General features: G+C 44.7%; 1 protein-coding gene across 1 annotated transcript; it reads right to left on the bottom strand.

Annotated features, from left to right (window-relative positions):
* Positions 1-3,853: 3,853 nt before the first annotated feature.
* Positions 3,854-15,811, bottom strand: RWDD2A (RWD domain containing 2A). Its single transcript, XM_066590539.1, has 3 exons — positions 15,740-15,811; positions 8,058-8,286; positions 3,854-4,626 (listed from the first exon to the last, which is right to left on the bottom strand). Exons 2-3 carry the CDS (start codon positions 8,256-8,258, stop codon positions 3,958-3,960), a joined length of 870 nt encoding a protein of 289 aa, XP_066446636.1. The 5' UTR covers positions 8,259-8,286; positions 15,740-15,811; the 3' UTR covers positions 3,854-3,957.
* Between the last annotated feature and the right edge of the window lie 9 nt (positions 15,812-15,820).

The following is a 15,820-nucleotide window of genomic DNA, read 5'->3' as shown; positions in this document are numbered from 1 at the left end:
GTTCAGCCCGCCCATGTCTATACAGACATGCACAGTGGTGTATGGATTAAAGACTTATAGGCACACTGTGTACAACTATATGGGGCCTCTGTGAAAGCAATACTTCTAGTGGGAACAGCACCATAATATGGAATGTATTGTGACATGCCACATTTTTTTCTAATGGAGAACAAGAACCTCTTTTATCCTCTTAGTACAAAGAATGAGCTCATTAAATTCTATGGGTGCCATGTATGTGATATGGATAATGAATGCCACTGTGTGTATGGGGCCTAAGACCCCAGCAACAGAAATGCTTCAAAGAAAGACTATCCAGTAATACAGTGCTAAGTGAAGGTACTATGCCAACACACAAAGTCCCTTTGGCTCTATGTAAGAAATAAGGACCTTATTATACACACTATATGTGATATAGTATAGGGCATTTCATTTATGTGAATTAAAGATGGAGAGTCTTGGGTTTGGGTGCCTGGCTGAACAGAATGTACTTCATGAACTTGTTTACACTGATTTTTACATCATAAGGTCTTTTGAGTATCCCAAGTATCTCTTACAGATGCTAAATAGGAGGGTGAACAATATGTTACAGTGTGTAAATGGAGGATGCCATAAAGGCTGCAACTTGTTGATTAGGATGAGCGATCACCTTGCGCTATGAGCGGAGGATGCAGAAGACAAGTGGGATGTCCCCGCTTGTCTTCTGCATCCAGCTGTTTCCTGCCCCGAGCGCCCAGCTGTCCTACAGCCGAGCACTCCCAGCAGAGTATGCAGAAGACAAGTGGGGTGTCCCCGCTTGTCTTCTCCATACAGCTATATTGTGCACGACGCGCCTGGCTGTTATACCGCCGAACGCTCCGAAGCTGGACCTCTCTGTTCTTCACACCCAGCCTGTCATCAGGGAGTATCAACAATAGTATCAGCTGTATCCCGCTGTGAATACCTGATAAGGCTCATTGTTCTCTTTCAGCATGCTGAAAGACAACGATGAGCAATGGTAAAACGAAAACTGCACGATGTCAGTGCAGTTACACACAACGATTATCGCTCAAAAGATGGCTTTTGAGCGAATTTTGAGCGATAATCGTTGTGTCTAAATGGGCCTTAAGACTTAAGGTGTCTCCTGGCAGTGGGAGAGCAACAGTTGTATCCGTTGGTGTAAAAAATATCCAATCATGGCTCAGAAGGGGGAATTTACTACAAGAAAATATGGAGGAAGTATATTGGTTCCATGTATGGTAAGCATGTCTGATGGACAATGTGATAATTAACAAAAGTGTAAATAGTTAATTTACCTAAAATTACATTTCTGTGCAGAAAAATCACTCTAAAGTGCTGGTGACTAGTGGTCTCCCTTCCAGCTATCCACTGCATGTTGTCAAATGCTACTGCTTTCTAGTGACAGAGATAAGATGAAAAAGGAAGTGGAGTAGGGTGATGACTCATGTTGCCCCCACAGAAGTCTAGGGAGAGTAGAGAGGATAGGGAGGAGAGAAGCAGAGACACACAGGGACATGCTGCTAGAGCAGATGGTGAGTGATTTGATGTTATTTATTCACATCTCCACTGCTCGGAACTTCTCTAGTGTTCTCTAGGATGATGTTTTGTCTCTGTGTATGTGTTATGTGCAGTTGAGTGGCAGAATTTGCAGTCTTCTCTTTGCAAAGTGTATAGAACACAGCATAACAGTAGGCTCTTTCCACCGGGACAGAGAGAAATGAAAATTACAGATACCGCCAGCAGAAGTGAAAATGGTAATAAATGTAGGATACAAGTCATATAATGGCCAGAAAGAACGTTATCTCTCATGTATACACACGGCAGCTTATTGTGAAAAGTCATCTGACAAATAAGGGATGCTTGAAGAAAACATTTTTTCAGTCCAGCGCCGCTTCTATTCTGGTTTCCATCTCTTATGCAGAGAACTGTCCATGTTGGTACTTTTCTATCCATCTAAAAAACTGCGAGGGATAAAAACTATGTGAGACTGAGACCAAAGAGATCTCCATCTCACTTATTGAAGCCTGTGGTTTCATTCCTATGTAGTTTTATGCAAAAAAGATGGAAACCAGAGCAGAGCTAGCTTTTGATTGAAAAACTGTTATGTGAAAAGAGCCTAACAAATATCTCTGCTCATGATGTTCATTGTTCATCCCTGTCTCTATTCATATCTCTATACTGATCACATGAGCCAGTACGATTAGTACTAATAATATTATAATGAGGGACAAATTATACCCCACAGACTGTGACCACAAATTACCACCATACAGTTACTGCATAAAAACTAGTATTAATAATAACCCTGAGAGCCAAATAATACCCACAGATTGTGACTATGTAATACCAGCATATGTTGTATAACAAAACACTATACAAAGGCCAATATTACTCACGTACAGTGACCATATAGTGGTAGATACCAGTTCTACACAGGCGCCAGTGATCACATTCTTTCTGAATGGAGTCATCCACTTTCTCATTTCTCCTGCATCAAGCCCAGACTGCCATGATGATTTCCCCCGGCCATAACTTTTCTTTACAGAATTTGACACATAGACATCTTTGTGTGCTCAGTTTTCCAGCATCCTTGTTACATTATCTACCCAATCCCCCTTCTACAATGCCAAAGATAGTAATAATGCCACCTGTGGTACCCCTCACAATAATAGTATCTCCATTTAAGTGTCCTCTGTAGACCCCATAAAGTGATTCTTATAGTCACTCTCACACAGTAAAAGTGCCCCCACTTAAAAATAATGCCTTCTTTATGTTCCCATTCAGTAATAATATCCCCTTTTGTCCCCATTCACTAATAATGGCCCCTTTTGCTTCCAGCTAATATTAATGTCCTTTTTGCCCATTAGTCATACCTGCTCTTGCCCTCTTGTAGAAATAATGTCCCCTTTATAGATATATATGCTAACTTTAGCCCCGCTTTAGATATAATGCTACCTGTATCCAGCTGCTATATATAATGCCACTTTTAGCTCCCTGATATATATAAAGCCACCTTTTGCCGTGTTATATATGCCATCTTTTTGCTCCCATTATATATACTGCCACCTTCTACCCCATGTTATATATGCCACATTTTCCGTTTTAGTGTGTGATAAAAATGCAGTACATATTTACCTCCTGTGGCACTCCCTAGCCAATGTTATAGGGGCCACAATCCCCGGCTGATTTCCGCATTGTGTGGTCATGTGAAAAACACATGACTCCGCAGCAATCGTGTGCACGTCACATGATTACACAATACAGAAGTCAGCAGGGGTCATTGGCGCCTATTACAGCAACCAGGGAGCGAGACAGGAGGTGAGTACTTACTGTTTATTATTTTATAAAAAATGCTTAAAAAAATAAATAAAATCAGGGGCGCATGACTGCTGTGCCGACTCAGCAGCTCGGGCCCCCTGTGACCTAAATGACCCACCAGGATTTCTCCCGATGCAGTTAATGGCCAGTCCTGCTGATGGCATCCCCTGCCTTTTCTTCTGCTTTCACCTAGGGCACAGGCTTTGCCTGCCCCCTCCAGCTGCGCCCCTGCATATGGACAAAAAGTGATGTTAGTTGTATCACATAAATTACTTTTACCATATATAATGAATATACTTCATTAGTAGAAAAATATTGCATGGTTTAAGAACAGTCAGACAGAATCGTCCCATGTGATGCAATGCATACAGCCGTTAACAGGACAACTTTTTAAAAGACAAAGCCTCCTTTCAATTCTGTGTGTTTACTGAATGTATTGACCCCCTTTGTGCTAACACCACAGCCAGACCATTGGGGCCTGAGAACTGAGTGAAATATATTATTACCACCAACACAATTTCATTTAAACATTTTTAATGCGGCTGCGAAAGAAAAAATACTGTATTTTGTATTGGTTCTGTTCTTCATTCTTTTGGACTTGTCTGAAGAAACGCTGTGGTTTATCTAGCGAATCGGAACTGATCAAGGTTTTGCCTCAATGCCAAATAAAATCTGAAAGATGTGTTCACTCTGATGCTTTCGGAGGAATTCAAAGAACTGCCCCAGATCCATATGGTAGTCGTTCCTCAGTCCATAGTCTCCATGTGCCTCAAAAATCAACTCTTCAAAGGACTGGAAGAGTCTTAGCGCATCCATGGAATCGGTCACATCTCTGCTCTCTGTGTGCTTACACGATATATGTTTCCAGTTGGGGTAGCGGATGTCCCGCCAGAACTCCTCACATCGCTCCTTATCCCCCTCTATACAGATCACGCCGGGCTTCCCTGTCAAGCAGAAACCTGTCAAGTCTAGTCGCTTGGCATATTCCAAGATCTTCTTCCGTAATTCCTGGCGGTATATGTGGTGGCTGTAGATCCACATGCGATGGAAAGTAATCGAGTCTTCTTTCAGGTCAGTTTCATTCCCGTTGGTGGGTTTGGATTTCTCCACGTAGGAAGAGATATTGTCTGTCAGCCACTGTATAGCATTTGTGACGCACAGATCCCCACGATCCAGGGATCCTACATAGCTTGCCAGGCATTTGTTGAGATCATTATGCTGCAGCTTGTCCAAAGAGCCGGAGCGGACAAACAGCTGAGGTTCCTTCGTAGGGTAGCTGTGAGGAAGGTACACATGCATCTCGGCCTTCTCCTGTAAAGCAGATAATATGCATTTAATCACTAGCAAAGTGCACGCTAGCATGAACTCAATGATCTATAGACCACAGAACTTATAGGTTTCTTTAACCCCTTATAACAAGGTACTTTTTATGTTTTTTGTTGTTTTTTCATCCCTGTGGTGTTAGGGTAATAACGTTTTTAGATTTTAGGCAGGATTGGGGGGGTTATATTTTTTCGGTGTTCATAATGCAGTAAAAACGTCATGCAAATTTTTTTCTCTGAGGCGGGACGATTACAGCGACACCACATTTATACAGGTTTTAGCATGTTTTACTGATTTTTAGGGCTTATTCAGACGACCGTATATCGGCTCGGTTTTCACGCCGAGCCGATATACGGTGTCCTTGTCTGCAGGGGATGGAGGATGGAAGAGTCGGGAGCAGGAACTGAGCTCCCGCCCCTCTCCGCCCCTCGCCACTATTTGCAATAGAAGGGGGTGAGATGGGGTGGAGCTAAGTACTGACACTTAGCTCTGCCCCCATCCCGGCCCTCCCATTGCAAATAGTGGCGAGGGGCAGGGAAGTGGCAGGAGCTCAGTTCCTGCTCCTGGCTCTTCCAAACCCCCCGTGCAGACAAGGACACTGTATATCGGCTTGGCGTGAAAACCGAGCCGATATACGGTCGTCTGAATAAGCACTCAAAATTATAAAACGTAAAAGACATTCTGCTTTTTGTCTCTAAATTCTGGTACCCATAACTTTTTTATTTTTCCATAAATGAGGCTGTACGAGGGTTTGTTTTTTGTGGGAGGCAAGATTTAGTTTTTTATTTGTAACATTATGGAATACATAATACCTTTCGATCACTTTTTATTTAATATTTTGAGAGTTCAGGTGAGAAAAATTAAGCGATTCTGTCATTGCGTTTTTAGAAGTGTTAGGCGCACTAACGTTTCAGACAACTTATGCTCATGTAACAGCTTGAGTATGTCTCATCAATCTTGTAATATACTTCTATTAAAAATGTTGTTTTACCAGTAAAATGAAGTCTGAAGTGGCTGCCACTAGCGATTTCCATTCCAGCCTCACTGTCTGTCATTAGCTACTGAGCTTCTGTAGTTACTGGGATGCTAAAACGTATGGGAGGGCTATTTTCACAGGCTGTTCCTGTGAACTCACAGGCTGACAGATCTGTAAATATAGTGTTTACAATCTCCACATTCTCTGCCTCTCCTTTTGTTACAGCACTTGTGTGTGTACACATTAATTGGATTCACTAACCATTTGGTCTGAATCATCCTGGGAAAGCAGAGGGGTGAGCAGTCAGGTACTGCCTTCTTGCTGATTGGACCAGAGACAGTGCAATGCAGCATAGGAAGTAAGGGCAAGGAAGTTCAGGACAGTGAACTACTGGCAGAATGCTAATCTTGCTACATGTCCTCTGCCTGAAAGTGGATTGGAAACAGCAGGGCAGCAGAAAAATTGGAAAGACTACCTGAAAATCAGAACTTATAAACATGAAACCGGGTGTAAACAGCAGCAAATCAGAGGGTAAGGAGGGCTGTTTTATTTTAGAAAACTTGTTGAACACGTAGGTACACTTTAAACTTTTGCTCAGTCCCACTGGGGAACTTGAACTTGCGATCTCCTGATCACTTGTACAACATACTGCAATACTTCAGCATTGACTGAGGCATCTAAGCAGTTCAACAGCCATAATTGGAGCTCCGTTTCAAGTATACATTTTTAACAGGACTCCACAGGATTGAATAGCCTAACTTACAATGACATTACATGCCCTTTTTTGTGGTATACTGATGTTTACTGTCCAGATAGAGGCCAATAGGATGCCATTTTAGTCACTGTCTGACTAAAGGAGTCCTATGGACACATTTAGCAGTTACGTTGGGAATTTTTCTGGCAAAAACACTAAACATAATACAAAAAATGAGATGTGAACAGGCTCTAGCAATATAACACTGAAAAGGTAGCTCTGTTGGATCTGAGCTGTTTGTAAGTCTACAATGCATGCTTAGATAAATAATAACCACTTTATAGCCTAGTCTAGCACTCAGCGGTACAGATCACTACATGCTCATTGAGATTTATACTAGCAGTAAATATCCTATGCAGTGGGCTCCCCCTAGTGGTGACTGCAGGTAGCGAGGGGTTTTCATCATCTAACTCTGAAGATAAGCAGGGGGTTTGGAGCTTTATTTCATATCATAAAATTACAGTGGACTTTAAAGAGGTTATACAGTTTTTAAAAACTAATGGCCTAAACTATTAGCTCATCTCATGGTGGTATAGGACCCTTGTGAAGTTATCGCACATGTTCACCCAGTCTTCGCCTGCGTGCTATAGCTGTGTGGCGGCCCCAAGAACAATACTTCACATATGACGGTCTTGACCCCTTCCTGCTCCTCTTCGGCGAGACATACTGATGATATATGAATCCCTGTCTTTCCCAAAATGGCGTCATTATTCATGGTCCCTGTTTATAAAATTAAAAAAGGCTTTATTTCAGCACTGTGCCACGTTATACCCAGACTGTGGAGGTTAACCTCTCTGCGATCTCGGTTGATGTGGGTGCAGGTTCCTGACGTTATTATGTGCTACTTGGAGGTTGTGGCATTTGATTGGCTCCTCTCCAGGAATGGCAGCCTGGTTGCTTAATGGTACGCTTCCCCCTTAAGTCACTTCATTTTGCTGGGTCCTAGTCTTGTGTCTTTCTTTGTTTTCCCCTCGTTCTCTCTATTCCTTCTGATTCTCTTTGTTCCCCAGTTATGTTTATCTTAAAATATTAGTCTCAATATTATATGGAAGCTGTTCAGTAATTGATGAGATACAGTATCCACTGACAAACTTTATTGTAATGACGTGCTATCATTTGAGTCAGTGTACAAGCTTTCAGAAAGAAATTAAACCATAAAACTGATGGCCAGTCCTTAGGATAGGCCAATATTATCTGATCGGTGGGAGTCTGCTAGGAAACCACCTCTGATCAGCTGATTGAAGGGCCGTAGGGCTCGTTTGAGCACCATGGACTCTTTAAAGTTTAAATGTGACTACAATCCAATTCGTACTCAGAAAACTGTACTGCGACATTGTCACATTCACTGCGTTGGGACAAAGCTGCAGAATGGATGCTATGAATAGTATGGCATTCTAAGTATGAACAGATTGTTCTTAGCAGTATACACTTACGAGGCCACCCATTGGATATGCTGGGGTCCCAGGAGGCGGACTCCCACTGATCAGATATTGATGGCCATCTTGAATCTATGCCATCAATTTTTTAAGAGCTGGATAACCCCTTTAAATATGGTAGAACTAGTGTTTTGGCACAGCTGTCAGTAGGAGATGGGCCCATTCTGAGTGTTGCTAATTAGCTCTAGGATTTCTGGGTACATCACTGCCCTTGAACAGGTTAATAAACTTACATCCAAATGAACAATCTTACCTTCAGATCCTCAGTTTTAACAAAAACTGAAAATTCAATAGCTGGTGGCGGGGACTCAGATGTTCCTTCTAAATACCTTCTTAAAATGGAAAGTAAATTCACCCCATTTATAACAATGTCCTCTTTGCTAGGAAACATTGAGAAGAGCATTTCCATTTCTAAAAGCTGAAGTTCAAGGCATTCTCTCAGGCTTGTACTCATTGTAATACAGAAGACCGGCCGACTCTACCTGTACAAAGAGAAAACGTATGATAAATGACAGCTTTGAAAGGCTGCAAATAAGGGAGATGGAACAATACCTCTGCAGTGCCACCTATTGGAAGGCAGCATTCCTGCAAGTCAATGTTAGACTCTTTATACAAGCCTTGTAACAATGACTGTGAATTGAAAGTCAAGCCAGAATCCATACACAGACAGCTGTTACAGGGTGTTTTCCCCTCATCAGTGAGCAGTGGGTTTCTGGCTTGGCTAGTGAGAGGCCTGGAATGTGGGTCTGGAACGCTATTTTTCCTCCTTAGGGAGAGCACCTAAAAGGTGAGTGAGTAAGGAGAACTTATAAGGCCATTCATGCTCCTCTGGGTAATATGCAAATAAAGGAGATTGAATAATACCTCTTCAGTGCCACCTATTGGAAGGCAGCATTCCTGCAAGTCAGTGTTAGACTCTTTATACAAGTCTTGTAACAATGACTGGGAATAGAAAGCCAAGCCAGAATCCATCTGCACGGCTGTTATACTCTACAAGAAACACATTAAAGCCAGTTGTCCATCATCATGTCCAAGATTATACATATTGAACTAAGTCCAGAAAAGCAGCTTTAATTGTTCATATAGTAGGTTTATCTCTACAGCATGGAAGGGGGAAGTCTGTATTGGAGCAGGTAATGTCCCCAGAGAATGTGCTTCCATTATCAACCAGTTCTGTAATCATCTACATAACTGGTTTAGGAAAAATGAGAACGCAAGAGAGTGTACACAAGGGAGCACAAGTACTTTTTCGGGCCAAGAAGTGCTAAATGGCAGTATATGGTGTTCTATTACTGTGGGACACATAGGAAGCATTGTGGTGGGCACAATTACTTTGTGGAACACAAAAGGGAGCACTAGTACTTAGTGGCAGGATGAGGATGGTTCAAGTATGCAGAGAAGAGTAACGGTTAAAAGGACTCTTCATGGTGGTCTGGCCCAGCTGAGAAGAAAAGGGAAAGAGAACGACTCCAGAGAAGATATCACCTGTGATCACTGGAGATAACTGCACTGAGCTGCAATTACGAGCGCCAGCCACTACACCGAGGTTGGTGCAGTAGCTTCCACTCCGTCCCCGATATATGCGGGCACTGAGGGCCTGTATGGCCTGGATAACCTTTTTAACCCCTTAATGACGCGGCCCCTTTTTTTTCTATTTTCGTTTTTTCCTCGCCCCCTTAAAAAAATCATAACTCCTTCATTTATCCATCAACGTCGCTGTATGAGGGCTTGTTTTTTTTGTTGGACGAGTTGTATTTTTCAATGGTGCTATTTAAAGTACCATAAAATGTACTGAAAAACTTTTAAAAAATTCTAAGTGGAGTAAAATGAAAAAAAAAGGACATTCTGCCATCTTTCGGTGCGTCTTGTTTCTACGGCGCACAAACGGCAACAAAAACGACATGATAACTTTATTCTATGGGTCAGTACGATTACTACGATACCAAACTTGTATAGTTTTTTTTTACTATACTACTGTTTCTTTTTTTTCAAAGACTTTTAATTTTGTTCAATTATTTTCTGCTGCATCTTCTGCATAACTATTTTCTTTTACTATCGACTTAGTTATGCGAGGGCTCATTATTTGTGAAATGTCCTGTAGTTTCGGTTAGTACCAATTCAGAATACATACGTATTTTTGATTGCTTTTTTTTTTGCGTTTTTTCTGGGAGAGGGATGACTGAATAAGTGCATTTCTGGCGTTCTTTATTTTTTTTTTCAGACAACGTTCACCGTGTGGGGTAAATAAGGTGCTACTTTGATAGATCGAACTTTTACAGACGTGGAGTTACCAAATATTTTTTTTTATTTTATGATTCAGATTTTTAAATTATAGATATGGCAAAAGGGGGGGTGATTTAAACTTTTTATTCTGATTGCTGGGACACCAGCCCCATCTAGTGGAAGGACTGTGTACAGCTCATGGTGGGCAACGTAAGTACAACATACAGAGCACTGATCAGCCATAGCATTAAACCCATTGACAGGCGAAGTGAAGAACACTGGGTATATGTCATTATAAGAGGTGGGATAATAGTAGGCAGTCAGTCAACAGTCCGTTCTTCAAGGTGTGAGGATGTGGCAATTTTGCTAAATACCAAATAGTTATGGCTAGACAACTGTATCAGAGCATCTCCAAAATAGCAGGTCCTGTGGACTGTTCCCAGCATGCAGTGTTTAGTACCTACTAAAAGATGTCCAAACAAGGAAAACCCTGAATGGGTTACATCTTCATAGGTGCCCGAATATCACTGATGCATGGGGGGTTGTGAAAGCTAGCCCTTATGCTCCAACCCCACGGAAGAGCTGATGCAGCACGAATTGCTGATTAAGTTAATGCTGGCTATGACTGAAAGGTGTTGGATCACACAGTGCATCACAGCTGATCACAAGATGTGATACAGGCAGGCATGGAGGCTCTAGTACCCTGTTGTACTGCCTCTAGCTTGGACACAAGCAGTGATATAGGCAGGCATGAAGGCTCTAGTACCCTGTTGTACTGCCTCTAGCTTGGATACAAGATGTGATACAGGCGGCCATGGAGGCTGTAGTACCCTGTTGTACCGCCTCTAGCTTGGATACAAGACGTGATACAGGCAGGCAGGGAGGCTCTAGTACCCTCTTGTACCACCTCTAGCTTGGATACAAGATGTGATACAGGCAGGCATGGAGGCTCTAGTACCCTGTTGTACCGCCTCTATCTTGGATACAAGGTGTGATAAGGGCGGGCATAGAGGCTCTAGTACCCCTCTTGTACCGCCTCTAGCTTGGGTATAAGATGTGATACAGGCAGGCATGGAGGCTCTAGTACCCTGTTGTACCACCTCTGGCTTGGATATAAGATGTGATACCTTTGGGCATGGAGGCTCTAGTACCCTGTTGTACCGCCTCTAGCTTGGATATAAGATGTGATAAGGGTGGGCATGAAGGCTCTAGTGCCCTGTTCTACCACCTCTAGCTTGGATATAAGATGTGATACGGGTGGCTATGGAGGCTCTAGTGCCCTGTTGTATCACCTCTAGCTTGGATATAAGATGTGATACGGGTGTGCATGGAGGCTGTAGTACCCTGTCGTACTGCCTCTAGCTTGGATACAAGGTGTGATAAGGGTGGGCATGGATTCTTTACTACCCTGTTGTACCACCTCTAGCTTGGATACAAGATGTGATAAGGAGGGCATGGAGGCTCTAGTACCCTGTTGTATGGCCTCTAGCTTGGATACAAGATGTGATACCACCTCTAGCTTGGATACAAGATGTGATACAGGCAGGCATGGAGACTCTAGTATCCTGTTGTACCACCTCTGGCTTGGATATAAGATGTGATACCTTTGGGCATGGAGGCTCTAGTACCCTGTTGTACAGCCTCTAGCTTGGATATAAGATGTGATAAGGGTGGGCATGAAGGCTCTAGTGCCCTGTTCTACCACCTCCAGCTTGGATATAAGATGTGATACGGGTGGCTATGGAGGCTCTAGTGCCCTGTTGTATCACCTCTAGCTTGGATATAAGATGTGATACGGGTGCGCATGGAGGCTGTAGTACCCTGTTGTACCGCCTCTAGCTTGGATACAAGGTGTGATAAGGGTGGGCATGGATTCTTTACTACCCTGTTGTACCACCTCTAGCTTGGATACAAGATGTGATACGGGTGGGCATGGAGGCTCTAGTGCCCTGTGGTACTACCTCTAGCTTGGATACAAGATGTGGTACGAGTGGACATGGAGGCTCTAGTACCCTATTGTATGGCCTCTAGCTTGGATACAAGATGTGATACGGGCAGGCATAGAGGCTCTAGTTTAGTACCCTATCGTACCGCCTCTAGCTTGGATACAAGATGTGATACAGGCGAGCATGGAGGCTCTAGTACTTTGTTGTACTGACTCTAGCTTGGATACAAGATGTCATACAGGCAGGCATGAAGGCTCTAGTACCCTGTTGTACCACCTCTAGCTTGGATACAAGATGTGATACAGGCAGGCATGGAGGCTCTAGTACCCCGTTGTACCGCCTCTATCTTGGATACAAGGTGTGATAAGGGCGGGCATGGAGGATCTAGTACCCCTCTTGTACCGCCTCTAGTTTGGGTATAAGATGTGATACAGGCAGGCATGGAGGCTCTAGTACCCTGTTGTACTGCCCCTAGCTAGGATACAAGATGTGACTACAGTGGGTATGGAGGCTCTAGTACCCTGTTGTACCGCCTCTAGCTTGGATATAAGCTGTGATACGGTTGGGCATGAGGGTCTAGTACGCTGTTGTACAGCCTCTAGCTTTGATATAAGATGTGATAAGGGCGGGCATGAAGGTTCTAGTGCCCTGTTGTACCACCTCTAGCTTGGATATAAGATGTGATATGGGTGGGCATGGAGGCTCTAGTGCCCTGTTGTACCACCTCTAGCTTGGATACAAGGTGTGATACGGGTGGGCATGGAGGCTCTAGTGCCCCGTTGTACCGCCTCTAGCTTGGATACAAGGTGTGATACGGGTGGGGTGGGCATGGAGGCTCTAGTACCCTGTTGTACCACCTCTAGCTTGGATATAAGATGTGATACGGGTGGGTATGGAGGCTCTAGTACCCTGTTGTACCACCTCCAGCTTGGATACAAGATGTGATACGGACAGGCATGGAGGCTCTAGTGCCCTGTTGTACCGCCTCTAGCTTGGATACAAGTTGTGATACGGATGGGCATGGAGGCTCTAGTACCCTGTTGTACCACCTCTAGCTTGGATACAAGATGTGATACAAGCAGGCATGGAGGCTCTAGTACCCTGTTGTATGGCCTCTAGCTTGGATACAAGATGTGATACAAGCAGGCATGGAGGCTCTAGTACCCTGTTGTATGGCCTCTAGCTTGGATACAAGATGTGATACGGGCAGGCATGGAGGCTCTAGTTTAGTACCCTATCATACCGCCTCTAGCTTGGATACAAGATGTGATAAGGAGGGCATGGAGGCTCTAGTACCCTGTTGTACCACCTCTAGCTTGGATACAAGATGTGATAAGGAGGGCATGGAGGCTCTAGTACCCTGTTGTATGGCCTCTAGCTTGGATACAAGATGTGATACCACCTCTAGCTTGGATACAAGATGTGATACAGGCAGGCATGGAGGCTCTAGTATCCTGTTGTACCACCTCTGGCTTGGATATAAGATGTGATACGATAGGGCATGGAGGCTCTAGTACCCTGTTGTACCGCCTCTAGCTTGGATATAAGATGTGATAAGGGTGGGCATGAAGGCTCTAGTGCCCTGTTCTACCACCTCTAGCTTGGATATAAGATGTGATACGGGTGGCTATGGAGGCTCTAGTGCCCTGTTGTATCACCTCTAGCTTGGATATAAGATGTGATACGGGTGGGCATGGAGGCTGTAGTACCCTGTTGTACCGCCTCTAGCTTGGATACAAGGTGTGATAAGGGTGGGCATGGATTCTTTACTACCCTGTTGTACCACCTCTAGCTTGGATACAAGATGTGATACGGGTGGGCATGGAGGCTCTAGTGCCCTGTGGTACTACCTCTAGCTTGGATACAAGATGTGGTACGAGTGGGCATGGAGGCTCTAGTACCCTATTGTATGGCCTCTAGCTTGGATACAAGATGTGATACGAGCAGGCATAGAGGCTCTAGTTTAGTACCCTATCGTACCGCCTCTAGCTTGGATACAAGATGTGATACAGGCAGGCATGGAGGCTCTAGTACCCTATTGTACCACCTCTAGCTTGGATATAAGATGTGATAAGGAGGGCATGGAGGCTCTAGTACCCTGTTGTACTGACTCTAGCTTGGATACAAGATGTCATACAGGCAGGCATGAAGGCTCTAGTACCCTGTTGTACCACCTCTAGCTTGGATACAAGATGTGATACAGGCAGGCATGGAGGCTCTAGTACCCCGTTGTACCGCCTCTATCTTGGATACAAGGTGTGATAAGGGCGGGCATTGAGCATCTAGTACCCCTCTTGTACCGCCTCTAGTTTGGGTATAAGATGTGATACAGGCAGGCATGGAGGCTCTAGTACCCTGTTGTACTGCCCCTAGCTAGGATACAAGATGTGACTACAGTGGGTATGGAGGCTCTAGTACCCTGTTGTACCGCCTCTAGCTTGGATATAAGCTGTGATACGGTTGGGCATGAGGGTCTAGTACCCTGTTGTACAGCCTCTAGCTTTTATATAAGATGTGATAAGGGCCGGCATGAAGGTTCTAGTGCCCTGTTGTACCACCTCTAGCTTGGATATAAGATGTGATATGGGTGGGCATGGAGGCTCTAGTGCCCTGTTGTACCACCTCTAGCTTGGATACAAGGTGTGATACGGGTGGGCATGGAGGCTCTAGTGCCCTGTTGTACCGCCTCTAGCTTGGATACAAGGTGTGATACGGGTGGGGTGGGCATGGAGGCTCTAGTACCCTGTTGTACCACCTCTAGCTTGGATATAAGATGTGATACGGGTGGGTATGCAGGCTCTAGTACCCTGTTGTACCACCTCCAGCTTGGATACAAGATGTGATACGGACAGGCATGGAGGCTCTAGTGCCCTGTTGTACCGCCTCTAGCTTGGATACAAGGTGTGATACGGGTGGGGTGGGCATGGAGGCTCTAGTACCCTGTTGTACCACCTCTAGCTTGGATATAAGATGTGATACGGGTGGGTATGGAGGCTCTAGTACCCTGTTGTACCACCTCTAGCTTGGATACAAGATGTGATACAAGCAGGCATGTAGGCTCTAGTACCCTGTTGTATGGCCTCTAGCTTGGATACAAGATGTGATACAAGCAGGCATGGAGGCTCTAGTACCCTGTTGTATGGCCTCTAGCTTGGATACAAGATGTGATACGGGCAGGCATGGAGGCTCTAGTTTAGTACCCTATCGTACCGCCCCTAGCTTGGATACAAGATGTGATAAGGAGGGCATGGAGGCTCTAGTACCCTGTTGTACCACCTCTAGCTTGGATACAGGATGTGATAAGGAGGGCATGGAGGCTCTAGTACCCTGTTGTATGGCCTCTAGCTTGGATACAAGATGTGATACCACCTCTAGCTTGGATACAAGATGTGATACAGGCAGGCATGGAGGCTCTAGTACCCTGTTGTACCACCTCTAGCTTGGATACAAGATGTGATAAGGAGGGCATGGAGGCTCTAGTACCCTGTTGTATGGCCTCTATGTTGGATACAAGGTGTGATACCGGCAGGCATGGAGGCTCTAGTCTAGTACCCTATGGCTGCAGGTAACCGGCAGTTTCATCAAATAACTGGGCAGAGGACGTGGCGCTCCACAAGCGGAGGTCCTGCAGCCTCTACCCTCCTAGCGGGCACAGCGCAGTACACACAGCCGCTCCCCCCTCCCAGCTAGCAGCAATTCCGTCCGCTTACAGCGTCCATCAGCTGTGATAACGTATAACGGGGCAACGAAAGCAAAACAAACCGACCTGTGTATCCCGCCTCATTGGCTGCTGTCGTCAACGCCCTCTAATGGGTGGGGCCACGAATGCAGTCTGACAGCACAGACG

This window comes from Eleutherodactylus coqui, chromosome 1, assembly GCF_035609145.1.
Source record: "Eleutherodactylus coqui strain aEleCoq1 chromosome 1, aEleCoq1.hap1, whole genome shotgun sequence".
NCBI classification, from domain to species: domain Eukaryota; kingdom Metazoa; phylum Chordata; class Amphibia; order Anura; family Eleutherodactylidae; genus Eleutherodactylus; species Eleutherodactylus coqui.
Note: the sequence above shows the minus strand (reverse complement) of the source record. Positions and strands in the feature narration are given on the sequence as shown.